This window comes from Sciurus carolinensis, chromosome 8 (genome assembly GCF_902686445.1).
Source record: "Sciurus carolinensis chromosome 8, mSciCar1.2, whole genome shotgun sequence".
Classification (NCBI taxonomy): Eukaryota; Metazoa; Chordata; class Mammalia; order Rodentia; family Sciuridae; genus Sciurus; species Sciurus carolinensis.
In genome coordinates this window covers 141,366,054-141,393,526 of record NC_062220.1, presented here as the reverse complement: position 1 = coordinate 141,393,526, position 27,473 = coordinate 141,366,054, and the positions used below count along the sequence as shown (strand labels likewise).

General features: G+C 56.4%; 1 protein-coding gene across 1 annotated transcript in view; it reads left to right on the top strand.

The window, feature by feature from the left end:
- The window catches only part of Tmem132d (transmembrane protein 132D), a 526,990-nt gene that overhangs the window by 127,500 nt on the left and 372,017 nt on the right, over positions 1–27,473 (top strand). Inside the window, 2 exon segments of the mRNA XM_047561780.1 lie at positions 4,498–4,680; positions 4,683–5,373. Coding sequence (XP_047417736.1) covers positions 4,498–4,680; positions 4,683–5,373 — 874 coding nt within the window.

The following is a 27,473-nucleotide window of genomic DNA, read 5'->3' as shown; positions in this document are numbered from 1 at the left end:
GGGGTCCTGGGTTTCCTCACCTTTCCGTGTTTCTGGAGTGAGCTGGGACGTGAGAAGACGCATCTAAATGTGACTCGCTATCTGGGACAGCCCCCTCCTGCCCGTCCACCCCCGACTCAGATGGAGGACCAACCTAACTGGCCACAGGGCTTCCCCGCCCTGCTGGGCTCGCCTGGGACACACGCCTCTGCTTGGCCACCTTGCCTGTGCTTACTTGTCTACCTGAACGTGAACCTGTCCTGTTGGAGATCTCAGCCTCCTGAGGTTGCAGGTCCAGCCCCCAGGGGACCCAGTCTCCCCTGTGCCCAGCACAAGTGTCTGTCACAAATGCCCAGTGAGAGCAGGACAGGAACCAGAGCTGTTTGCAGGTAACTTCACGGCTTGCACGCGAGCGGCGAACTCCTTGCCTAGACCTGCACAGAGCGTGGAGGTCCGGCCGCCGTCTTCCTGCCTATGAAAGCCACGGAGCACGGGGGCTCCCTGAATCCTTTAGGGTTTGAGAAGGTGTGGAGGAACGAGGACGCGCTCTCTTCTGGAGTCGTCGGGACAATGAACTCGGTGTTTCAGCAGTGAACTCACAACGGCATGTATGAAGCAGACGTGTGTGTGCACACGCACAGGCCCACGCCCCTGGGGACCCCACGGCACCACGCGTTGGTGCTCTTTGGGAGGAATTGACTTAAAAGGGGAGGGACAGCAGAGGGAACCCGCTACCTAAACGGCTCCTGAGGGCCTCCTGGCTGAGTGGTCGGAGCCAGACCGTCGGCGTTGATTCCCGGCCCTGCCCCTGCCCACCTGCAACGAGCCGCGTCCCTGGCCTCTGCCTAGGGTCCTCCCGGTGCCCTGTGGGGTTGCTGGGGGACGGGCTCCTCTGTCACTGTAGCATGGAGGACTGTTCCAGAGAACACAGACGTAATTTGACGGGGAGAAGAAAACACTGTCATTGGCTGCACACCCAAAAAGGCAACACAACCGCAGTGCCAACGAGGGGTTCCCTGCAGACAGAGAACCTCCTGCAGTGGGGGTCTGACTGGGGGTCCAGAGGAGGTGGCTGTGTCCCCCCTGGAGACCTGAACCAGGGAGAGCCTGGGACCCCCAGGGCCAGGGCAGCAGTGCATGAGGTCAGGGGTCACAACTGGTGAGTGGCTGGCAGCTCACTGTGGCCAGAGCAGAGGTCAGGGGCAGGGGAGCAGCGGTCCCGAGGCTGGGAAGGGAGGGGGGAAATCCTGGGTGGTGTGGAGGCTGAGCTAGAGGCTGAGCTAGAGGCCATGAGTGCTCTGCCTCCCCAGCTTCCTCCCAGCACTCTGTGCATTCACGGGAGTGTCCTGGTCTCCTGGGTTTCTCGCTGTGTCAGGTGGACTTGCTTCAGTGGGGCAGGGGTCTCCCTGCTGGTGCTGGAAGTGCCCCACTGCCTAGTGGAGTCTCCCGACCTCCGTGGGTTTTCCCTTGCTCTTGGAGCTCTCTGGGCAGGGCCACCCTGCCCTTCACCGTATGTCATTCCCATGGTGACCAGCAGCCTAGGAAGTGGGCACAAGGACGCCCAGGTGGTGGGTGGCCCCACAGGGAGACCCACTGCTGGGAAAGGCTCCTGAGGTCCGGTGAGGCTGCTGCCTGGGGCCGGCTTTTCTCACGTGCTCAGTTTGGCCTGGACTCATTTCGGAAGCTCGGGGTGACCCTGCCACACGGCTGTCCGGCACCCTGCCCTGCCGTGGAGACACGCCAGCAGGACCATGACTTGTGGGGCCGTCGGTGTGGCGTGGCCAGCTCACCCTCCATCCTGCTGATCGATTCAGAGGCTGTCGTCCCCCAGGGTCCATGGGCCAAAGTCTGCGGGTGCTCAAGTCCCCGATAGAGCAGGATGCGCGGGCGGAGAAGTGCCCACTTCCTGCTGCGCACTGGACGTCTGCCCGGGTCACAGGTAACACCAGGAGTGGTGGCCATGCTGCACCAGGAGCTGCTGGGCCAGATTCGCAGGGGACAGCGGCCGCAGGAAATCGGTGCCACATTTCGCTCTGCATTGGTCGAGTCGGTGGTGCAGCCCCCTGGGGTGTGGGGCCCGCCTGCCCACCGTCGTGTGGTCCAGTCAGCTCTGACGAAGGCCAGGCAGCGCTGACAGGCCCCTGCTGCCCTCTCTACAACGCCACGCCCAGGGTTGCCAGGCTTGGAAAATCAAGATACAACGAGATACTCAGCCACTTTGCAATCCAGAAAAACAGCCTAAGTTTTGTACTGCGTTTCGGTTTTATTTTAAGTGCGTCCTCTGGGATACTTCTCAAATGGCAGCTGGGTCCCCGTGTTCATCCGGAAGCCCTGGCCGGGCAGTCTTCCCCGAGTCCCAGGCAATGCCTGGGGACATCTGGAACCCAGGGTGGACGGGCTGCGGCTCAGATGCGGACTTTTATCTATTACCACGTTCCTTTGGTGATTCCTGTGGGGTCCATGCAGGGGGGAAGTCCTGTGCCCAGGTGGCCAACTGCTAAGAGTTACTTAGGGAGGCACGGTCTTCTCAGACTTGTCACCGGTTCACACAAGACCTCTGTGAGGCCGCCGGGCTGTTCAGAGACCTGAACATGTCCCTGTGCTCAGCTCCGGGTTTACAGCCGCAGTTCCGTGATTACACGTGATTATGTTTCTTAATGGGCTGCTAATTGAGATTAACTGTGTGTGGCTGCTTTTGCTGTTTGACACTCCATGTGTTTTTATGTGGTGTGCTCGGGTTCCGGCCGACACGCCGTGGGTGTCCCTGGACGGCGGGAGAGCCACCTGGGCCGCGCCCCGCTGCAGCAGGTGCTTCTTTAAGCCGTCAGCACTGGGTGCGGACGCCAGGCACAGACACCGACGGGCCTTCTGTTGGACACAGCTGTGGGGCTGCTGCCCCTCCAGTGGAATTCTCGGCCACCTCTTATTGCTGTCCCGCTTTCCTGGATCAAGTCAGAGGACCTGACGCTGTTGCCCTGGGACCCGGTGATTAGTGGCTAGTTAACCTTCGAGTCCTCCGTGGTAGGGTCCAGACGTGCAGCTGGGCGGTTCACGACTCTGCTGCTGATTTCATGTCCACCCACCTGTGATTTCGCCATTTGGCTTTGGCAGTTCCCACACAGAACAGCGAGTTGGCAGGTGGCGGGTCCCGGGGTCGTGGTGGGAGTCGGGTGGGTTGTCACGGGGGGTGCTTGCCTGATGGATGGAGGCCTTTTAGCCATCTCTCCGCATGGGAGTCCCGAGTCCCCTGGCTGTGGGATTATGTGGCGCTCTTAGGGGATAAAGGGATCAGGGATTCTGATTACAGTAATGCAGCGGAGAAGACAGCAAACAACGCCCTAATGGGAAATGTAATCTGCTCTTGGAGACATGAAAAGCATAATTCATTTGCAGATCCACTCATTCATTCCTTTGTTTATTAAATATTTATTGAGTGCCTGATGTTTGCCGGGCACTGTGCTGAGGGCGCCCACCGAGCATGGTGGAGAGAAAGGCCCGGTGCCAGGCCCTCGTGTGTGGAGGTACTGCCAAGCATTAAGCTCTGACAGGGACGTGTGGGCACGGTGGCAGGACCCAGCTGGGGACCAGGACCCAGAGCCACAGAGTCTGGGAGCGGATTCTAGAAAAATGGCCTGTATGAGGCAGGCAGGGGCAGGGGGAGCACAGCCCGGCCACCGCGGGGCCCCTGGGAAGAGGCAGCCCAAAGCCTCAACCCAGGGCGTGAGCGGAAAGTTCACCCTCTCCTGGCCTTTTGCTGAGAGCACGTGGGCATAGTTCAGAGAAAGTCTCCCTCAGGAGTGACTTCCAGAAAGCTGGAGTGTCCTCTTCCCCAGAGGGAAGAAGCCTCTTGTTGCAGCTGTGATACTTCGATTTCTGGGATAGAAACCTGTATTTATTAGGGTGAACCTCATGAAATCGCCATGTGGGCCAGTTCAGAGAATCCAGAGCTCAGCACAGTACGGGCCTCGGTGGTGAAGTCCAGGCTCAGCTGCCCCGGGTTTGGTGGATGTGGGACTGACCTAGTCATGCCAGCTTCCTGTCTAGGGAGCCAGCTGGAGGCCCCTGGGCACCCTGCAGTGTCAGGACAGCTCTGTGGCTCCAGCATGGGGTCAGCCTGGTGCTGCTGACAGACCCAGAGAGGCCGAGGGGTCCGTGGCTTGGCTGTCGCTGTGTGCAAAGCCGGGCACAGCCCCTCTCTGAGTTCTTCGCCATCCCCTGTGGCAGACTCAGGGGGTGCCACCCTGGGGAAAGTGAGCTCCTCGGCCTTCCAGACGGGCGGCATGGAAACCTCGGGGCCAGTGTGCAGGCTAGCCAAGGGCCAGTTGGTGGCCACGTGCACGACTGGTGGAGTCTGGCCCAGATGGTGAACATGTGCGCCACACGCGTGTTTACTAGCGAGGAGACAGGAAGTGCTGGGTGAAAGCGTCCTCTGCGTCACATGGGTGGCCAGCGCTAGCAGGGCGTGCAGGCCTGCAGGACCGGGGTGACTAACCCTAAGCTCCCGTTCCCTCCTGACAGTGACGGAAGGCCGCGGGACCCTGGAGAGCACCCAGAGGTTCTCCCTGCTGCCCACCTACCTGCCGGTGACCTACCACGTCCACAACGCCGACGTGTCCTTCTTCCTGAAGGAGTCCAACCAGGACATCATGCGCAACTCCAGCCTGCAGTCCCGGGTGGAGTCCTTCCTCGTCTACAAGTCCAGGTGCTCAACGCCACCTACGGGCCCTTCTCCACGCAGCAGCCCGTGCCCCCAGACCTGCTGCTGCCCTCCAACCCCTTCGGGTTCTCCAGCAAGTCCTCCCTGAACTGGAAACTGAAGACACACTTCCTGCGGGAGAAGATCTACCCGAGCCGGCCCAAGGTGCAGATCCTCTTCCACGTCGTGGGCAGAGACTGGGACGACCACAGGGCCGCGGAGAGGCTGCCCTGCCTGCGGGTCTTCGCCTTCCGGGAGACGAGGGAGGTGAGGGGCGGCTGCCGGCTGGGCGGGGACCTGGGGCTGTGTGTGGCCGAGCTGGAGCTCCGGGCAGGCTGGTTCAGCCCCCCGTTGGTGGTGGGCAGTCGGAAGCCCCTGGAGCAGCCCGCGGGGAGCCCCGTGGAGCTCTACTACGCCGTGCAGCTGGGGGCCGAGCGCGGGGACTGCACCAGAGAGGACTCCAGGAAGGGCACTGGCGCTCAGAGCAGCCACAGTGACATCGACGAGACGGGGCCCCCTTTGCACCGAATTGGGAGTGTCTTCCTCCACCAGACCCACAGCCCCCCGGCCCTGAGGGAGCTGCGCTTGGACAGCAACGTGGCTGTCCACTATGTCCCGACCACGGTGCGGCAAGGCGCCGTGCTGACCTTCCCCGTCTCCATCTCCAGGAACTCCACGGAGGACCGCTTCACGCTGAGGTAAGTCGGTGGCCGCGCCCTGCGCACAGCGCGGAGGCGGACCCTGCTCTGGGGAGCCAGGGTCGCGCAGAGCTGCGCTGTGTCTCTAGAGCGCAGCTGGTCCGCGGGTCTGCGCGAGGTCGGTTTTCCTGGTCACGTGGAGGCCAGCTGGGTCGTTCTGGGTTGGCAATCTGGTCGGGAAACCACTCTTGAGTAGAGCTTACCCGGGCCACCGCCAGGCGGCCAGGGGATGCTGGTGGGAGGCCCTGGCTCCTCCGAGGGCTGCGAGGTGACCTGGCAGCCGCCGCTTTGCGATGGTTAAGTGCCTCCATTGAAATGAGGCTGCAGACGCCATAGCAGCCGCTGTCAGAGGGTAGAGAAGACGGGTTGCCAGCGGGTCTACTCTCAACACCGAGTTCTGACGATACCGTGGTCCAACCTCCAGGCTGTCCTCCATCTTTCCCTGGAAATACAGCTTAGTGTTCAAAAGGGAAGAGCCTAACAAGGGGAGAGCGCACAGTAGGACTTTCGGCGAATCTTGTGTAAGTTGATTCCAGGGCCTGGGCTTTGGAGGGCGCACTCCCTCTGTCCCCGGAACGTGGTGGACGGAGGTGCTCCTTGCTGCAGGTGGACCTGTTTCCCTTACAGTGCTGCAGAGTGCGGGCAGCTGGGCCGAGGCCGCTACATGGAGCGAGTGGTTGCATGGAAGTCTCCTGGCCCTGCAGCGAGCTGACCTCCTGAGCCGGGCCATACAGCCTGTGTTACGCACCCTGAAAACAGGAGTGTGGCTGCCTGGGAGACACACTTCACATGTGGGTTTTAGGAGCTCATCCGACACGGATCTATTTCCTCACCCCTCCATCTGGGCTGCGGAGTGGGTTTTCCTTCATGTTCTGTTCAGCGGTGGGGGAGTTTAAGGAAACGAATCTCCTCTCCTCTCTGCTGGTACCCTGCATGTTCAGTGCTGTGGATCATGGGCTTGGGTCACGAATGGCTTTTTAATTTTAGCTGCAGAGACAGATTCGGAAGAGCATTAGTGTAATGAATGCACGTGGCTTAGCCCCGGAAGGTAAAGCCTCTGGCTCGGGCTGACGTGCCTGTCAGGACTGGCCACAGGGCTTTAGGGGATGTGAGTCCCTCTGGGGGGCTGGGATTTCCCTGGGGCTTCCTCTGTCCCTCTTTGGACATGGAGTTGCAGCTACTCACAGGCCCTCCCCTGGGCTGCTGGCAGGAGTTTTGCTTTCCCAGGTTCAAGCGTTCCATGATGTTCGTTGTAGAGACAGCTGCTTGTACAGAGAGACGTTTTGCTGGAAACCAAATGCTTTGTATACGGGAGCTCTGCCCTCCCCCATTCCACTGTCCCTGCTGTCCTTCATGCTGGTCCACTGCTGGCTGTTGGTCCAGGGGCAGCCTGCAGCCTGGAAGCTTTGGCTTTCTGGAGGATGCGGCCCACCTCCAGGCTCTGTTGGAAAGAGTTGTAAGCGTACTCTGAATTTCACAGACAGCTCTGTGTCCCAGATTACTGCACAGTAAACACGTGCCCCGGAGCCCAGAGGCAGCTGCCTTGGCAATCTAACAGATCCAAAAGAAATTCACTTTGCAGGGCCACAGTCTAGGGGATCCCGACCTTTGCATTTTTGGAAAGAAAGACATTCGAAGCGTCGAGGCCCCACACTGAGGTCACAATCACACAGTTTTGAGTGTGGAGCGAGTGTCTTCAGAGCCTGTCAGTCGCAGATGCATAAAATCAGTCATTTTTCCAGACATTGGAGCATCATCTCCTGAGCGTGTGTTCAACTTGGTAAGATGGTTCCCTGTTTCCCAGAACTTGCATTAATAATGCACTTGCTGCATACTTAAGATGCTCTAATTTCGAATGAATCTTCTCTGTCTATGGGACAACTAGAGGTAAATTTGGACCTGGCAATGCTATTAATCTTTAGTTTGAATTCCAAAATTGGAAAATGATGCACCGCCTATTTTTTTAGATGAAGTCAGTTTGACATTAATTTAGCATAGCTTTCAAATGTTCGGAGCTAGTTGGAACCCCTCCACCTGGCCCTCGGCTACAAACCACCCTGCGGGATCCCACCGAGTTCTCCTGACTGCTTTCCTGGGAATTGTGACCTGTGTCTCCGATAGTTGTGTAGACGGTGCTGATAAGGTCCAGAAGGGGCTCATCTTTGGTAGGTCAGGTGTCAGTAGGATGTCCAGTGCCACCAGGGGATGGCCGAGTGGAGAGGGGACCAAGTCGACTGCCATCCATAGGAGGGGCCTGTCCACATTCCAAACTGAGGGCTGATGCGCAGGTGTACTTTGGACTCTGTGGATGGTGACTGTCCACCTCTGCACTCCTCCCGGGTTGTCTGTGTGCCTGTGACCTCAGGGTGACTCCATGACTGGCTCACAGAAGGTTGGCTTCTGTTCTAGGAGCCACGATGTAAATGAAGGCAGTTTTTAAAAATCGCTCTGTGTGTGTGTGTTTGTGAGAGTGTGTGTGTGTCCTTTTGAGAATGAAAAAACCTGGATGGGGCTGTTTGTCCTCTGATAAAGTCTGTTCTATCTTTCTGCTCCTGTTCCAAGGCCGACATTCGCAGGAGAAAAGCAAAACCCTTTCATTCCTTAGACATCAAGGATCCCTTTTAATATCAGATGTTTTCCTTCCAGTGAGCAGCTGAAGCGTCCCACGGCACCTGGCCCTTTCTTCCAGTACTCACCGGACATTCTTCATCCGTTTCTGTCCCCCAGGGGTGCCTGGTTCAGAAGCACCCGGGACCTCTGAGCACACCTCCCTGAGTCTGGGGGATGGTGAGGACTGGGGGTGGGGGGCTCTTTCTTCCCATCCACACCAGCCATCCCTCTGTTCCTTTTCCAGCAGGGAGTCCTTTCAAAGGAGTTCTGGTCCTCAGATCTGAATGAGAGCCTGGAGTCAAACATTTGCCTGGCTTGGTTACCTAGCAGCCCAGAGAACTCTGGTGGAAGACCTGGAGCCTGGGACAGGAAGCTCAGATGGGGAGGGGCCTCCGTCAAAGTCAGAGGCCTCCTTAAGTTCATCCAATGAAAGAATGGACGGACTCCTCACTGCTAGGGAAGGGAGCACTCTCTGAGGTCCCGGCAGCTTTAAATGCTACGTGCCCTGGACGTCATTGAGTGCCTTGAATCCACCCTTGCGATCAGATCTAAGAGGGCTCCCAACAGGACCTCCTCAGCCAGGGGAGCTCCTTGCAAAGATGCGTTGCATAAAGCAGAGAGCAGGGAGAGAGGAAGGAGAATGTTTGACAAGAGGGGCCCGAGTCTGGGGCGGAAGAGGCTCAGAGGCTCTCTGGTGGGTAGGTGGCTCTGCAGCAGATTTTGAAGGAAGTGACACTGTGTTCGGAGACTGACCCTGGGCCCGCTTCACTTGAGTGATGGGTCTTTGTATCCGCCTTGACTCCAGGGAGGATCTCTTCCTCAGGTAGAATGAGCCCTGGGGTTCCCAGCCATGATTCTAGCTTGAGACCATAACCCCACTCTGGCTAATTGAAGAAAAAGATGATCAGGGTCCATGGAATGAACACCACGTGCCTCTGGAATCACCTGAAGTGGGTGGGCCAGCAGTGTGGGTGCTGGTTGAGGGTGGATGTGGGCCTGGTCCTCAGCCTGGACACCCTGAAGCCCTGCAGTGGCCCCTGTCTCGCGTACTCACCTGACACACTGTGCCCCGGGGGTGGCCTCTGTCCCACATGCCTGCCAGGCGGGGAGGGACGGCTGTGCCCTCCTTAAGAGGCGGCTTCCTCAGTGCCATGCAGCAGGACACAGTGCAGGGACAAGGCCTGCCCTCCTGTGATTCTGGAGTGCCGTTATGAAGAGGGCCGGGGGACATCTGCAAGCCCATCAGTGCCCAGTGGCACCTGGACCTTGTGGGGCTGGGCATCCCTCTGGCATCTAGCGGGACCGTGGGAGTCGCTGGAAGTGGGCTGGGTAAGGAGACGGTCCATCCACCCAGCTTCTCAGTGAAGCCCGTTTCCAGCAGAGTGTTCCCACGTGCCGGGGGAGGGCCACCAGTAGAGAGGGACCGTCAGTGTCCAGTGCTGAGCGTGGCCCCACAGAACCTGGGCCTTACTCACCTTCTCCTGGTTTGCACTGATGGCCCGGTGCTCTTCAGGGTCTGTTCAGAGCCACGGTGACACTCAGGATCCTGCCTCCTGCATGCCTCCTGCTCCCCTGGCCTGGATGGGTCGCACACCTGCTGGTCAGGGCTTTGTGGAATGTCCCCCCACTGGGATTCACCTGAGGCTCTTCTCACGGTCAGACAGGGAAGGGCTTTGGGAGGACGACCACAGTGGCTCAGGGCCACTTCCTCCAGAGCCTGCAGAGGACCCGCAGGGCAGCAGGACCCAGCACTGGCGATGGCCCAGTGGCCTGTCGGAGGCTGGTCCTCAGCCTGCCCTGCGCCTGCTTTCCCTCTGCCCCCCACGGAGCTCTCTTTGGAAGGCAGCAGCTTCCATCCCTGAGGGTCCCGCTGTGACGTCACTGTGGACAGTGGGTGCCGCTCCTAGCCTCGCCCCGTGTACTTATTCCGCGAGGCGCTTACCCACTGAGGTCACGGCACACCCATGTCACAGGTTGGGCCACGGTGCAGTGTCGTTTGGCTTAGTTTTTTGCTCTGCTCCTTCACTGGCTGCAGCGGGCTGTGGGGCAGAGGTGGGGAAGCACCGGTCCTGCCCGCTTGAGACGGTTCTCCGCCTTACCAGTTTGCTGGGGTTATCTCCTGCCTTGTTCTTTTCCTGTCATGGTTACGGCCCAGCTATGAGGCGTCCCCCAAGCTCCTGTGTGAGACAGCGCAAGAATGTTCGAGGGTGAGAGGATCCGATCATGAGAGGTGCGGCCTTCGTCCACTTGAGCAGATAACTGGGTGGTAACTGGGCGGCTGGGGCGTGGCTAGAGGAGGCAGGTCACTGGGTGCCTTTGGGGTTTATATTTTGACCCTAGTGAGTGGCACTCTCTCTCTGCTTCCTGGTGACATATCCTGAGCTGCTTCCCTCCAACACACCTTCCACCATGATGTTTTTCCACATCTCAGGCCCAGAGCAACGGAACCGGCTGACCATGGACTCTGAAACTGTCAGCCAAGTAAGCGTTTCCTCCTCTCAGTGGTTGCTGTCGGTCCTTTTTTGTCACAGCAAGGAAAAGCTCACTACAAGAATCAGGATTGCTGTTGGAATTTGTCAGGTTTCTTTTCTGTGCCAATTGATATGAACGCCCTTCTGTAGCCCGCGGATGGGGCCTCACCCTGATCCTCGTGGCTGCCAAACCCGCCTGCTTGCCCGCGGTGCTGTCCACTTTGATGGTGTGCAGTTCCTTTTGTCTCCTGCTGGACTCAGTTGACCAGTGCTTTCTGGAGGATGTTCGTATTTACTTTAATAAAACATGTGGGCCTTTACTTTGTTCTTTATTTTTTTCTCATAATGTCTTTGGGTGGTTTTGATATGGTGGGTAGAAAGCCTTCCCTCTGGTTTTGTTTTCTGGAAGTGACCGTGTGGACAGAATTCTCTCTTCCTTAATGTTTGGAAGATTTCACCAGTGGTTCTGTGTGGGCCTGGTGACTTCATTTTGGTGAAGGTTATTGTTGTTTGTTTAATTTTTTTGGGGGGGGGATAATAGAAAGGGCTTCTCGGATTACCCATTTCTCCTTGTGTGAGTTTCATTACTTTATGTCTTTCTGAGATTTGGTTTCTCTCATCTAAGTTATAAAATGTGTAACTGGAATTGTCCATTGGACTCATTACTTTTGTTTTTGTTTTCTGATTTGATTTGATTTTTAATCGTAAATTGGAATATCATAGTTGTATATGTTTATGGAGTGCGAAGTTATGATTGATGAATACCATGTGGACTAATTAACTCACGCTAATTAACATATCCATCACCTGGAATATTCATTGTTTCTCATGGTGAGAACTTGTGAAGTTCACCCTTAGCAATTTTGAAATGTATGATACATTGTTATTTACTACATCCACTGTGTGTAACACATCTCGAAGAAAATAAAAGTTATCATCCTTCCTTGTTCCTGGGGTGGGTAGTGAGGACCCTCTTTCACTTGCTGTTGAGTTGAGCTTCCTCCCTCTTCTTCCTGGTTAGCCTGGGGAGATGTCCATCAATGTGATTGATCTATTCGAGAACCATGTTCTGGTTTTACTGATTTTCTCCATTGTTTCCCTGTTTTCTATTTCAGTGATTTCTTCTCTAATTCACATCATTTCCTTTCCTCAGCCTGCTTTGGGCGTCTTTTGCTCTTCTTTCTCTGTTCTACCAAGGTGAAAGCTCTTGATTTTTAATTAGGCTACTGTTTTCTGATCTTTCTTTTCTAATGTATGCATTATTAAATCCTCTAAATATTCCTCTCAACACCACTTTACTGCAGCCCACAGTTTTTGACGTTATGCTTTGATTTCAGTTTCCTTTAAGATATATTTGAATTTGTCCTGAGCTTTATTCTTTGATGAAGTGATATTTAGAGGCGTGTTCATTAATTTACAAATACCGGTTGGAGTCACGGCCTCTCTTTTCAGTACTGATGGCTACTTGGTCACTACCGTGGTCCGAGCACAGCCTTTGCTGGGTTCTATTCTTTTAATTCAAGGTTATGTGGCCTGGAAGGCAGTCTCCTTGGAAGATGCTGTGTGACCTCGAGAGGAGTGTGGACAGAGTATTCAGGGTCAGTCAGATGAACTGACGGGCACAGGTGGCCTGTTGCTCCGAATCCGGGCTGGTTTTCTGCCTGTTTGCTCTGTCCATCACTGTTGGAGAGGGTGGAAGCTTCCATCTCTCGTGGAGGGCTGGGCTGTTCTCCCTTCGGTTTTGTCAGAGACTTCCCCATGTGTTCATGGGCATTACTGGATGCACGTGTTTAGGAGCATCAGCACTTTGGGGTCATTAAGACTTTGTATCACCAGCTGTCTCCTCTTTACCCCTGGGGACTTCTCCTGTCCTTCAGTCTGATTAATCAGTCTGGAGATGATGTGGGCTCTGCGCTTTTCTCTTTTCCTTGGATTTTTGTTGGCATAGTATTTCTTTCTTCATTCCATTACTTTTACCTGATAAGAATCTTCAGAGTGTCAGCGGGTGTTTGGTAAATATGGTAATTCAAATCTTAGTTTTAAATCCACGTTGATGATCTCTTCTTTTTAATTTGGTGTTTTAGTCCATTAACATTTAAAGAATGTTGATATAGTCAGATTAACATTGAGTATGTTTTTAACTGTTTCCTACTGTTCTGTGGCCCCTCCCCTTTTCCCACCATCTCTGGTTTCAGTATTTTATGTGACTGTATTTTTATCTCTTCTCTTAATGTATCAATTATACTTTAAAAATTAGTTGTTTCTGTAGACTTTTCAATCTGTGTTTTTTAACAAGTCAGAGTCCAGTTTCCTAACACTGGTCCACGTGTGGTGCAGGTAGCTGAAAACACACTTCTAATTTCCCCTCCTGGCCTTTATGACATCGAAACAACTATTATAACTAATATTGCTTTAACCCATTTTGTTCCATCACCTCAGACATGGAAACCTGTTAAAACTTAAATCAAGAAACAAATATACCACTTAATTATTAGGTTTCTAGAGGTCTTTGAGAAAGTAATAGGTGAATGAATAGAGCATTTGAAAAAATTCATATTTATGTAAATATAAGAAAGTATGTAAAGTATACATAAACTCTAGATTGTGATTTTCAATTTATTTTAGTGCACCTGTATCCATTTTGTAGAAATAATCACAGAATTGAAAACTTGGAACTTACTAGGTTAAGAAAATAATATTTTTTCTCTCTTTCCTTCTGTTTTTCCTTTTGGTACGGGGGTGCTGCACCACTGAGCCACTTTGCAGCCTTTTTAGTTTCTACTTTGAGACGGGGTCTTGCTAAGTTACCAAGGCCACGCTGGAAGGTGGGCTCCTCCTGCCTTGGCCTCCGAATCCTGGGGTCATGGGGTCCACGGGCAGTTAGGAATCCACACCATGGCGCCTTCCTTGGGCCCCCCCCGAGGGCTGCCTCTGGATCTGGGCAGCGAGCGCCGTGAGGGTCCAGGAGAGTGGGCTGCTTTTCACTTTGTGTGCCTGTGCTCTGAGGACAGGAGCAGGGCCTCCAGCCTCTGCATGTCAGGGCTGACCCGGTTCCCTCGGGACAGTGCTTCTTAACAGCCTTTGGTGGGCGTTACAGAAGCGCAGGTGGAATCAGAAAGGAGAACTCAGCCAGCGGAGGCGGAGGGTTCCAGAGGCAGGGGAGGGCCTGGCAGGAGGATCTTGAACTCGTGCGGCCCAGAGTCACGCTGGGGGCTGGGACGCTTGCAGCAGCAAATGCTTTGGGACAGGAAGCTGCCCCTGCAGGGGACGGTGCTCTGTTCTCCATCTCTAGCTCTGACTGCAGACTCTCGTCCAGGGACGAGAGTCATCTTGGCCCTGGGGCACACTTCCAGTCCTGGTCACACCAGAGAGAAGAAAATCTGACGCCTTCAGTGACCCAGCAAGAGCTAGCCTCTGCGTCCACCACCGATCAGTCCCATGTGGGACAGTGACGGCCCTCCTCCCGGAATCCAGGGTGCTCTCCAGAGGAGGGCATGGAAGCTGGGTCCATGTGTGGCACAGGTGACGTGGGAGACCCTGCTGTGACAGCTGTCTACTGCAGGCTGCCCGAGAGGGGCGGCCATTAGGTTGTCCGGAGGCAGCGGGCCTGAGGGTGAGCTAGGTGCCTCTGACCTCAGGGTCCCCTTTCCAGTCTGTGTGCAGCGTCACCTGAGACCCCCTGAGACCTCACCGTCCTGGTGCTGAGAAACTGCCGGGGCAGGTTCCGAGGAGGCCGGCGGGCATGTGGCCAGCGGTCGGCCTGTCTGGAGTCCCCTGGGACTTCGGCAGTGGCACAGACCCTCTCCAGGGCGTCCCCTGAGGACCTTGAGATAAAGATGTTTGGAAGGATGGGTTTTCTTCTCCCTCCTGGAAGCTGAGAAGTGGGACCCTTGCCCCTGGGCGGAAGCAGTGGGGGCGTCGGAGGCCTCAGCCCACAACCCTCTGGTTCTTCTGCAGGCAGGGGTGGGACACAGCTGGAGCCTCTGGGAGGCCCGGCTGTCTGTCCACGGTGATGAGGAAGGAGGCGAGCGGCGGGCAGGGAGGGGCGGCCCTCCTCACCCAGGCCCCGGGGCATTCTGGGCGGGTGGTGTGGGGTTTGGTTTTGGAAGGAGGCGAGGCTGCGCTCCTGAGCATCTCCCCGTCTCCTCTGGCTGTGGGCGCCAGGCTGGTTTCTGTGAAAGTGATCCACAGCAGGTCCAGTGTTTTCATTTCTTCTTCTTATTAATTTAGCTGTGTAGCGACAGATGGGCTGTTTTGCATCTGAAGTTGGTGGAGATCTTGGCCACGCCTGCTGCAGTCTCTGCTCCGTGACCTTGGACCGACCTTCCCAGGTGTCCGAGTCCCTCCTTGCAGCCTCGCCCCCTTTAGGTCACGTGGTTGTCCTTTTCTCAGCCTCTCTGCAGGCCGTGAAGGAAACAGGCTTTGGCCCGCCAGGGTGCCCCGCTCTCGCGGGCAGAGCGCAGCCTGCGCTTGGCTGAGCTCCGGTAGGTGAGCGCGAGGCCTGAAGCCTCAGTCTAAGGTGCTCAGTTCTACTTGCCACCCGCCCTGGGGACAGTGCCGTGTGCTGGGGTGGGGATGGTGCAGCGCCATCTAAGTCGAGGCAAAGGAGTGGGGTGGGCTTCGTCCCACGTGTCCCTGTGGGTCTCCTGGGGACACCCGTCCCGCTGTGCAGAGTGTCCTCTTCACCTTCTTCCCCTCGGTGCCTCCGTGGAATACTCGCGGGTTGCTCTCCAGAGGGGTCCTCGGGGGCACGTGTGGCCGCTGACCACACAGGGATGGCCAGGCTGCGTCTGTGCGCTTAATTCTTCACACACATTCGCCCCTCAGCGCCGTCCTGGAGGTAGGTACCGACGTCACCAGCGTTTGTCAGAAGAACCCAAAATACAGAGGGCAGACCAGAGGCCAGGGCCCTGTGGCTCGTGTCAGCATTGCACTTAGGATCTGAGGAGCCGTCCTGGCCACCTGCCGACTCACCCGGGGCCCGGCCCACGTGCCCGGGAAGCTCCTCTTCCTGTCTGGGAGGTCGAGCGCGGGCACAGCGACTCTGCAATGCCATTTCACACAGAAGTACTAAAGATACCAGGTGACCTCAAACGCTCCCCTGATTGACGTTGACTTGTTGGGGGTGAAGCTGTGCTGGGAAGTGAAGGTCACTGGCCAGGGCCTCCCTGAGGGATGGGCTGTGATGACAGTCCCAACAGGAATGTGGCTTCCTCGGGCCGCCATGGCCAGCCCACACAGTGCTCCAGAGGGGCGCAGCTGAGCAGCCTGCACCATCGCCAGAGCCTGCAAGTCCACCTGTGCCGCCTGCCACAGGGCTCCAGGGACGTCACACACGCACTCAGCGCTAATGACACCCCGATGAACGGCATCTTCAAACACACAGGGCAGCATCAGCCCACTGGGTCCAAGGGAGAGGGCATCCGGGGCCCGCGGTGCCCGTCGGGGCTCGGCACTGAGGCTCACGAGGAGCAGAGTGAACCTTGCCGCACCAGATTCAGCCTTCAGTAGATGATCCGTGTAGACGTCTGAGACATACATCGGGGATGAGTTCAAATGCAAACGAACCCGGAGGCCACTTTGAAGTGAGCAGTGTCAACTCATTTTGGAAGAGGGCTGATGTCGACACAGTGGAAGGCACATCTGACTGAAATTACGCAGAATGAACAAAGAAGGACCGTGGTCAACGTGCTTCGCAGGCCTCCTCTTCGATGACGCGGGGACACATCTGACCCGGCACGTTCTAGTGTGAGCCGGGACTCAACGTCCCCCACCCCAAATCTGAGGGTGTGAAAAGCAAATTGATTTTTTTTTTCTTAAGCAATAAGCTGAATCAGCGATGCACACCTTGAATCACAGCTCCCTGCAAGGCTGAGGCGGGAGGGTGCCCAGTTCAAGGCCAGCCTCAGCAACTTAGAGAGACCCTGTCTCAAAAGAAAAACTAAAGAGGGCTGGGGGTGTAACTCAGTGGTAATGTGCTGCTGGGTTCAACACCTTGGCCTGAAAGAGAAAGAAAGAAAGAAAGAAAAAAGAAAAAGAAAAGGAGGGAGAAGTACCAGTGTCAAAATGCAAAGCCGAGGGCGAGGTAGCTAGAGCCCGAGACAGCAGTTCCCAGATCAGCTCAGGGCATCCACTCTCCCGCAGGCCCCGTCCAAGAGCAGATGAGGGTGTGGTGGGTGGCAAATGGCCGCGTGTCAGTGAGTCTCCCCACTGAAGTCTGGGGCCGAATCCCCACTCCTGAATGTGCATCGTCATGGTGCAGATGTGACGCGTGAAATTCCTGGGGCTGATTGTAGAAAGCCTGACTTTCCACAGCATCTCTGGCAACACTTGGCCCTGGGGTCCTGGGCCAGTGTGGAAGGGCTTCGGCTGTCCTGTGAGACCCCCAGAGGGGCCCTGAGGCTGCATGGAAAGGAAGAGGACTGGTGAGCTCAGTCCTTCAACCTGTCCTGTCCGACCACCAAACACAGAGGCTGTCTTGGATCCTCTAGACCAGACCAGCCGAGGAACCAGCCACACCCACATGGACACCAGCCACGCCCACATGGACACCAGCCACGCCCACATGGAGCAGGAGAACCACCAGCTGAGCCCTGCCTTCTTCCTGATGCACAAAACTGTGATCTGTAATAAAACCATGGCATGGCAAGTCACTGAGTTTGGGGGCAGTTGGTTAAACAGCAGTTTCAACAGTTAACTGCAGTAGTAAATCGGAGGCAGTAGTGAGCCACACGGGCAGGAGGACAGGTGAGAGCCGGTGCAGAGCTCACAGCCCATTTGCTGTCCCACCTCCTCCCTGCCCCCCGACTTTCCTCTGTGCTTCTCAGGTGGCCACACCTGCCATGTGCAGATCTGACTCCCCACCTGGCCTGGCTCTGGTTCTGATGGGTGTGGCCATGGGGAGAACCCCATGGATGGAGGCCTGTGTGTCGCAGAGGGAGGATCCCTGCTGTGCACATGGCACCCCGTCTATCACGGGTCTGCTCCCTCTGCAGCTGCCTGGGTGGCTCAGGTGCCTGCAGGGTCTGCTGTGGCCTCCCGCTCTGTCCTCGGCCCTCCCTGTGCCCATCAGCCTGAGTCACATCCTGCCTCCCGTCCTCCTTCCAGCAAGCTCCACCCTGTGACCAGTGCCACACTGGATGCCTAGGGGAGGCCAGTTACAGTGTGGGTGCTGCTCCTGGACTTGACCCTCAGGACCACCAGTTGGGGAGATTGTTCTTCTATGGAAACAGCGGCTCAGAGAGGCCACCAGCGTTTCTCAGTTCTGCCAGTCCCAGCTGGGGGCCAAGGCAGAGGGCCGTGCACAGTCTCAGGTGGAGATCAGCTTACAGAAGCCTAACGAGTAGGATTGCACGCAAGAAAAGGACACGCTCTGCAGAACCAGAGGCAGCGGAAACATGGGGCAAGTTGGTGTTTTCCCTGCAATGGGGGAGCCGGCCCGGGTGGCCTTCCCTACACGGTGTCTCTGCACCAGGGGGAGCCGGCCCGGGTGAACTTCCCTACACGGTGTCTCTGCACCAGGGACAGCCGGCCCGGGTGTCCTTCCCTACACTGTGTCTCTGTACCAGGGACAGCCAGGCTGGGTGGCCTTCCCTACACTGTGTCTCTGTACCAGGGGCAGCCGGCCCGGGTGGCCTTCCCTACACGGTGTCTCTGCACCAGGGGCAGCCGGCCCGGGTGGCCTTCCCTACACTGTGTCTCTGTACCAGGGACAGCCAGGCTGGGTGGCCTTCCCTACACTGTGTCTCTGTACCAGGGGCAGCCGGCCCGGGTGGCCTTCCCTACACTGTGTCTCTGTACCAGGGGGAGCCGGCCCGGGTGAACTTCCCTACACGGTGTCTCTGTACCAGGGGCAGCCGGCCCGGGTGGCCTTCCCTACACTGTGTCTCTGCACCAGGGACAGCCAGGCTGGGTGGCCTTCCCTACACTGTGTCTCTGTACCAGGGGGAGCCGGCCTGGGTGGCCTTCCCTACGCTGTGTCTCTGCACCAGGGACAGCCGGCCTGGGTGGATTTCCCTACACTGTGCCTGCACCAGGGACAGCCGGGCTGGGTGGCCTTCCCTACACTGTGTCTCTGTACCAGGGGGAGCCAGCCCAGGTGGCCTTCCCTACACTGTGTCTCTGTACCAGGGACAGCCAGCCTGGGTGGCCTTCCCTAAACCATGTCTCCAGGGGCTGCTCGCTCTGCCCGTGTCTGGCGTGGCGATGTTTCTGGTGGAAACTGCCTCTGCCTGAAACTCAGCTGCCTGCCTGACTCCTGTGCTGGCCTTTGCTCCCCTCTGCGATCAGGGTCCTCTTCTCGCCTGTGCGTCCTCCAGGCCACAGTGACCAGTAGCCATGCCTCTCAGCTCCTGGTTCAGCTTTTCCAGCCGTTTTGCCCTGGGCAGGTTTGCTGCCCTCAGCCTGGCTGGCAGGCTGGGCTGGAAGGTTCTCTGCTGTCTTGGGAGTGCTCTGAGCTTGCAGGACAGTGAGCAGCAGCCCGGAGGCCCGGCTGGGTCCTCTCCTACCTGTGCCAGCCCAAACTGTCCCCAGATCATGCCAAGGTGAGCCGGGGCCCAGTCACCCTTGGTGGACATCACAGCTCTGGAACCTCCTGGTCTTGGAATGGAACAGCGGGATTCCAGGTCCCGTGAAGTTCCCGTGCATCTCTGCTTCTCCTTGTGGATCGAGCTCTTCCCCCAGTGATTTCTCTTTCTTATGGTGCAAAACCTCCTGTGACTTGTGAGACAAGCAGGTCCCACCTCAGATGCCGTGGAGGGAAAGGGAAAGAGCCAGAGGGAACTGTGTGTCCAGGGACCTTCCCCTGCTCACGAAAAGCCACCACAATCTCAGAATAGCCCCAGTCAGGTCTACTAAGAGGCGTGCGGCTCCAGGTGGAAATCCCCACATCTGATGTCAAAAGAGATTGCGGGGACTTAGAGTTGGGTCTCAACATAACTTCAAACCAAAAGCAATACAAATAAGAGAACAATTTTGCTGCGATGGACGTGATTCTTGGGATGAATGAGGCCAGGCTGCTCTGCTGAGGGCAGCTGGCCCTGCAGGGGAAGCGATGTTCCTGACGCTCCCCAAAGTAAAATCTGTGTGGACGAAGACCGCGTTTGAGGGGCATTGCTCCTTTCTCTTTGCCAGAAGGGCCACCTCTGCAGCCTGCCTGGACTTCCAGCACGTTGCTCAGAAACCCTTCCTTTGGGGAGCCTGTTCCAAACCTTTGAGTCCTCAAAATTGGTACCTTCTGCCATTTTCCATGGCTTCAGGGAGATTTGATATAATTCTGCCCTTCAAACTTTGACCACGTTACAGCCAGGAAGCTCGGGGTTGGCATTTGAGACAAGTGCATGTGGAGCAGAGCAACCCCGTCACCTGGGGACAGTCAGCAGGAGACTGAGGGCCCACTGATGGACCACTGTCCCTGGGCCTGTATCCACATCCCCTCTCTTCACAGCAAAAGGGGAAACCCCTCCCTTGATTCCCAAAGGTGCCCAATAGGCGAGGTCCATTTTATAGGATCAGCTGGTCATTTCTGTGCTCTTGACCCTTTGGTCTGACTCTTTAGGAACTCAGGCTGGTGAGGTTCAATGCTGGGTTTTGCTGAAGAAGCAGGAGCCACACTCGCTCCGTCAGGCAGGGAAGCGCCAGGCCTAAGAGGGCGGACTCGGGGGCGGCCAGCACAGCGGCAGGTGGGCGGCTCCCGCTCCTGCGGCACTCCGAGCGCCACCCCAGCTCCAGGCTGCCTGCACAGCTGTCGCCTTCCCTCCAGCCCCAGGAGCTCAGCTGTGGCTGGTCCCCTGTCCTGGGGCCTCAGTTTCTTTGGATTCAAGAAGCAACCGCTTCTGGTCTGTGATTCTGTCACGCTGCAATCTTTTCTGCTCTGTAAATTGCTGACGTACTAATGCAAGAAACAAAAGTGATATTTTTCCGAATTTGAAAAGCTTTCTCACATTGAAAACTTTGAAATGTCTGGAGAGAGGATGGATAATGGGTCCCAGGTGCCATTCCTCAGACCCCACAGTCACTAACTTCTGCCAGTTGGGCGTCTTTACCCCTCGCCACTGATGCTTTCCTTGGATTGACTTGAAAGACCTGCTGCTGAATGAGAAGCCAGACTCTCCAGGTTGCACGCGCTGTGATTCCAGCTAGTGACTTTCCGCCAAAGTCAAAAACAGTGGAGAGCCGGCCCCTGGCTGGCAGGGATTAGGGTAAGTCTAAGTCCCCTTTGTTGCTTCTGTGACCAAAAGACCTGAGAAGAACAATTTTAGATCAGTAAAAGTTTATTTGGGACTCACAGTTTCAGAGGATCAGTTCATAGATGGCCGAACCTTTGCTCTGGGCCAGGTGAGGCGGCACATCATGCAGAGAGCCGTAGAGGAGAAAGCAGCTCAGGACGTGGAACCAGGAAGCAGAGAGAGAGGGAGAGAGAGAGCTCTAACCAGGACAAAATATAACCTCACAGGCACGCCCCAGTGGCCCATTTCCTCCTGCTACATCCCACCTGCCTATAGTGACCACCCAGTTAATCCATTCAAGTGGATTAATCCACTGCTTAGGTTAAAGTGCTCACAATCCATTCACCTCTGAAATTTCTTGCATTTGCACACTTGAGATTTTGGGGGGGCACCTGTGTCTAACCCATAACAGGGCAGGAGAGATGTTTCCGTTACCAAGGGGGACGCGGGGCGGGGGAGCTTCTGGGAGGTGAACTGTGCTGGATCCCGACTGTGGTGACAGTCACAGGAATTGACAGGTCGTAATCTCAGACAAGGGTCCACCAGAATGTGGGCGTGCATCCATCCACCCATACGCACGTAGACCTACGCAGATGGCGTCCTTATGGGAGACTGTGAAACCAGAATGCAGGAAACACCGAAATGGATACGTCTACGTGGACAGCACCGTGCAGGGCTGGACCCTCGTCTCCCATCACCTCTCAGTGACCCGCCCTGTTGCAATCGGCCACCCTCGCCCATTGGCCTCTTCCTCCCTCCTCCGTAGACAGGCTCAGGCTAACCCGGTGGCTGATTTTAAGAATGAGGGAAGCTGAAGCCAGCCGTGTTAGCATAGCCACCTCGGAACACTGCCTGCTCACACAAAGTCCAGCGTGACCAGGAGGCTGGCCATGGGTGAGCCGCCTCGTTCAACCCAGCCTCTGCCATCCCACGGGACTTCAAGTCCTTCCCCTCTGGCCAGCAGGCAGGAAGCCAGAGGGGGAAGGTGACCAGGAGGTTGCTGTGGTCCTGGAAATACGTTGCTTTTGCCTGTAGCCCTTGGACTGACACACCACCTGGCTAGAGTGACTGAAGGGCCACAGACATGGGAGGCCTGGCTGGGTCAGGAGGGATGAGATGGGCCTGTGCCCGGGTCTCTTGTCCATCCTCATGACTGGACACGTGACCCCCAGAGGCAGGTGGAGGAGCCCACCTCCACCCTCCACCGCGACCTCACGGGTGGTACGCTGTGTCCTGGACGGGGGATTCTGCTCTGGAGCTCCGGGGACACCGGCATGGGAGGCTCAGCCCTGATGTCACATCCCTGTATGTGGACGCTTCTTCCCTGGGGTGTGGTCCGCTGTGTGGCTGTCTCCACAGGCCTGGGGCTTGCAGGAAGACACACCTTGTTCTGCGTGACCTGCTTGCTCGCCCGTCCTCCTCTGGAGGTCTGAGGAACTATGATTCCACCTGGACGTGTGAACCAACCGTGCTCCCAAAGTCCCTTCCCGTGACTGTGACCTCCTTTTGGTCAGCCTGCCTCTCGGAGGGGCCTTTTCCTGAGGCCTCCCTCCCCATGCCCTCGCCCCACCGCCCGTCCCTCTCCAGCCCCTCTTGCTGCCCTGTCTGAACACCAGGTGGCCCTGCCTGCCCCACGTGACTGTCCCTGCCTCAGCCCCCGCGCTCACCGTGCTCAACACTCCTCCGGGGCAGGTAGCCCCTGCTCTGAGAGCATGCGGAGCCGTCCCTGCCGGGCGGGGTCTCATGCCACCACCTCGCCACCTACAGAAGGAAGAGCGTCCAGCCCACGAAGCAGAGGCGCCCACAGCTCCTCCCGTGCTTCTCGCCCCGAAACCAGTGAACTCCCCAAATCTGCGATGGGTCTCACACGTGGCTTCTGTCCTCTGGCTTTGAAATGTTACCTATTATCTTTGGTAGGAATATTATGAAACAATATTTTTATATATTCTCTCAGTATTTGCTGTGTCTTTGTTTTCTCTCTCCTCTCTCCCTCTCCTCTCTCTCCTCTCTCTCTCTCTCTCTCTCTCTCTCTCTCTCTTTCTCTCTCTTTCTCTCTCTTTCTCTTTCTCTCTTGCCAAGAGACATTCTCAGTGACTTCAGCCCGACATGGGAACTTTAGAAATATTCTCAGGATTTTTTAATAAAAGCTTCCAAAGGCAGAATTGTTTTCCCCTTAGCTTTTGCGAACGGTGAAGAAATCTCGTTCAAACTGCTGCCAGATGTCAATGCGCGTCTCCCCCGAGTTCCCCGCGTGCGGTTCCCTCGGGCTGGAGCTCAGCGGCGATGTCAGGACCCCCTTCCAGGAGGGCCGCGGGTATGGCTCTGGAGCAGCGCCTGCCACGGAATCGAGGCCTGTTTCTTTGCAGAGCGACTGCGAGAGCTTTGCCAGGTGACTTGCTTCACACGAGCAGGAGAGGTTCAATGTCCCTCTTGATGCCGCCCTGCAACCTGGTGGGTCCTCAACTACAAATAAAGAAAGTCAGTGAGGTTTAGTTTTGTGGGTTTTCTCAAGATGAATAGGAATATGGTAGCACTTTGAAGTTCCTAAGTATTAGGCAATAAATAAATCAAAATGCATCTGAGCCTCCATTGTGTCTATCACTGTATAAAATACACGTCACGTATGTTAGAAAAAGTGACCTCATCTTCGCGTCTGATAGGTAGGGAAAGAGCTACTCTCTGCCCTTGAAGATGTGTGTTGTCTCATTGCAAAGTCTAGAAACATCGTGGAAGCTGCACCTGCTCAGCACGGATGTGGCAAATTACCCCGCCTATGGAAGAGGTCGGATTTCAAGTAGAAAATTAAAATGCTTTTGTGACTAAAAGACTTGAAAGGCCCCACGCCCCCTCCTCGTGCGGGATGCCACCTTCCTCCCCTCCCGCCCTGCTCCATCTCGCCCGTGCCCTGGCTTCCCGCATTCCACCCGCGTCTTGAAGCAGCTCCTGGTGCCTGCTGGTGAGGCCAGGCTCCCCGGGAGGCTGGGTGGGAGGCGAGGAGCCCGAGGTGGGTTCCGAGGGGTCTGCTCAGGGAGGCACCTCTCATCTGCAGCTGGATTCTTTGACATGGGAAGAGTAAGTCGCCGTTGCAATAAGCCACGTGCAGGCTCTTGCGAGCAGCCTGATGCAAGTGGGTTATTTCCACCTGTCCTGACTGGAGCTCGGCCCCAAAGCCAAGATGGTGGATCCCACCCACACGGGTCCTCAGCTTTGCTGCGTAGCAGGTGGTGGGCTGGGACCCGGCTGCTCCTTGTAAAGAACTCAGGGAGGAGCAGGAATGGGAGCGGAGGACTCCACACGGGGTGGGCCGTGAAGTCGGTCCCCTGTAGCACTGCATAGGCCACAAACATAGGCCCAGAGTTAGCTGTGCCCTCGTCCTCTCCAAGGGAGCAGAGAAAGGAAAGCTGTAGCCAGCCAGCCTGCCACTCCTGCAGGACGTCAAGGCCAGCCCGGTGCCAGCTGCCCACAACGACCTCACCTGCAGGGGTCCGGGCTGCGCTGGTGCTTCTGATCTGACCACATTTTCCCAGTCTCCATGGCTCCTGATTCCCAGATCTGACCACGTGTGCCCGGCTGCCTTGTGATGTCCCTGAAGGCCTGGCCAGCCACATTTGATTCTGCTTGAGGATGCCACGTGACATCAGCGCTGGTTTGTAGACCCTGATCTTATTAGATCAATCAGAAAGGTGTCTATTTTCAAAAGGAAAGAGATGGAAGGTCTTCACGAGGTTACCTTGCTGTTGAAGACTCCACACCAGCGTCTTCCTACGTGAGTGCAGGTCTGGGCTGATCCAGGAGAAGCTCAGGCCCAGGACTGCAAAGCCTTCACGTACAGCAGCCCCGTTCCTGTGGCTGGCCAACCGTGGTCTGAAAATATGAAACGAAGACTCCCAGAAACCAACAGCGCACCAGTGTTGAAGCGCACATCCTTCTGAGCAGTATGGCCGAGTCTCGTACCCATCTGCTCCTCCCAGGAGGAGACTGTCCAGCAAATCCAGCCTGTACACACAGCCACCTGTTGGCACACCACACCTAGTTACCAGGTAGACAGATGGCCACCGTGTCCCACAGCCTGTGCTCAGTGACCCTCACTTTACTCAGTAATGCCCCAGGGTGCAAGATGGGGACACTGACAGTCAGGGTGTCCAAGAGGAGCTGAAAGCCCTTCCCTTAGTGAGACGGCGGAGGTGCCTGGAGGTGTCTGGAGGGAGAGAGGCCACGTCCACAGGACTTTATCCTGTGATTGTCCTGTTTTATTAGTTCTGTTGCTGATCTCTTGCTGCCTGAAAGTTAGACTTTATCTCAGGTGTGTACATGCAGGAAAAATCACAGTACACATGTGGTTCAGTCCAGTGCCCAGTGCCAGCCACGCCCTGGGGGCCTCGGGAGGCCCACCGTGGGATGGGGCTGCTGCCTGTGCACGTGGACACTGAGTAAGCATTCGCCTTGGTCCCCTTTCTGTTGGCCCCAGTGCCCTGGTCAGACGTGTGCAGGGAGCAGCAGGGCCCTGGGGGAGGACGCCTGGAGGCCGGCCCCGCTGCCGGCCTGGGTCTGAGCTAGCGTCGGATTCGTCCAATGGCCCCTCTGTTGTTTGTCTGCGGCAGCCGTTTGGCCTTTATGACCGTATAATAAAGAGGAGGCCGATTCCGCTCTCTAATGGGGCTGCGGGCACTAAGAGGTGAGCGCAGTGCCAAAGCGCCGCATTTGCAGACGCCACATAACCGTTAGGCCTTTCCTTTCCCATTTCCGAAATGTGTTCTGCAGCCTCTGAAAATTAGGCCTTCAGCGAGTTCCCTCTATTTGTTAACTCTGGGGGCTGCGGAGGGACAGTCAGCCCAGTGGCCCTGCAGCTTCGTGTCTGTGAGCAAGGACAGGCCGGGATAGCCACCCAAGTGCATCCTCGCCCTGGCTGCCAGGGCCTGGCGTCCTTGGCTCGTAGAAGCCTGTGGAGGGGGCCCTGGAGGACTGGACGGAGGAGCAGACGGTCAGCACACACTGGTGGTGGTCATTCAGGCACCGGTGCCCCCGCCTCGTTCCTGATGTTTTGGGCAGTGCTGTCTAGTTGAGAAAACACAGCGGAAGGCGTCTCTCAGGGGGAGGCCTGTGCCTCACCCAGCCCTGGAGGTCAGTGCTGCTGGTCTGCAGAGATGCTGTTTAAAGATGCAAGGACTCGAAGCTAAGGGCAGCGTTGGGGGCAGGGACGCAGCCTTGAGGCGTGTACTGATGAGGAACAGCGAACCCCCATCAGGTCAAGGGGGTTCGTTGCAGTTCTGTGGGAGAAACAAAGAGGAAGCCATTCTGAGTGACTTGAGGCTTTGCTGATGGACATTGCTCAACAGCTGTGCCTTCCTGACTGAGCTCCTAGATCACCGGCCATTTCCTCCTCCTCGGAGGCTTGCTGCCCGATGTCCTGTAGCCTGTGCTTCTTCTCTGAGTGGGTCCCATTCCACAGGTCAGCTCCTCACACTGCCCCCGGCCACCCTTCCCAGACTCACCCCCACCAGGCTCTGTGTTCCTGTGTGGCCTGTGACTGTCCCAAGCTGCTGGGGGCACCTTCCACTCACATGGGTCCCTGGGGCTCTCTTCTGCAGCTCAGAGCCCAGCCCTGGGCTGGCAAGGACCAGCACCGTCATGACCATGTTCTGAGTCAATACCTGACGCATGAGGCCACTCGCAGGTGCCAGGCCTCCTTTTAAGAGACCAGTGCTGTCATGACCATGTTCTGAGTCAATACCTGACACATGAGGCCACATGCAGGTGCCAGGCCTCCTTTTAAGAGACCAGCACTGTCATGACCATGTTCTGAGTCAATACCTGACACATGAGGCCACATGCAGGTGCCAGGCCTCCTTTTAAGAGACCAGTGCTGTCATGACCATGTTCTGAGTCAATACCTGACACATGAGGCCACATGCAGGTACCAGGCCTCCTTTTAAGAGACCAGCACTGTCATGACCATGTTCTGAATCAATACCTGACACATGAGGCCACTCGCAGGTGCCAGGCCTCCTTTTAAGAGACCAGTGCTGTCATGACCATGTTCTGAGTCAATACCTGACACATGAGGCCACATGCAGGTGCCAGGCCTCCTTTTAAGAGACCAGCACTGTCATGACCATGTTCTGAGTCAATACCTGACACATGAGGCCACATGCAGGTGCCAGGCCTCCTTTTAAGAGACCAGCACTGTCATGACCATGTTCTGAGTCAATACCTGACGCATGAGGCCACATGCAGGTGCCAGGCCTCCTTTTAAGAGACCAGTGCTGTCATGACCATGTTCTGAGTCAATACCTGACGCATGAGGCCACATGCAGGTGCCAGGCCTCCTTTTAAGAGACCAGTGCTGTCATGACCATGTTCTGAGTCAATACCTGACACATGAGGCCACATGCAGGTGCCAGGCCTCCTTTTAAGAGACCAGCACTGTCATGACCATGTTCTGAGTCAATACCTGACACATGAGGCCACATGCAGGTGCCAGGCCTCCTTTTAAGAGACCAGCACCGTCATGACCATGTTCTGAGTCAATACCTGACGCATGAGGCCACTCGCAGGTGCCAGGCCTCCTTTTAAGAGACCAGTGCTGTCATGACCATGTTCTGAGTCAATACCTGACAAATGAGGCCACTCGCAGGTGCCAGGCCTCCTTTTAAGAGACCAGTGCTGTCATGACCATGTTCTGAGTCAATACCTGACACATGAGGCCACATGCAGGTGCCAGGCCTCCTTTTAAGAGACCAGTGCTGTCATGACCATGTTCTGAGTCAATACCTGACGCATGAGGCCACTCGCA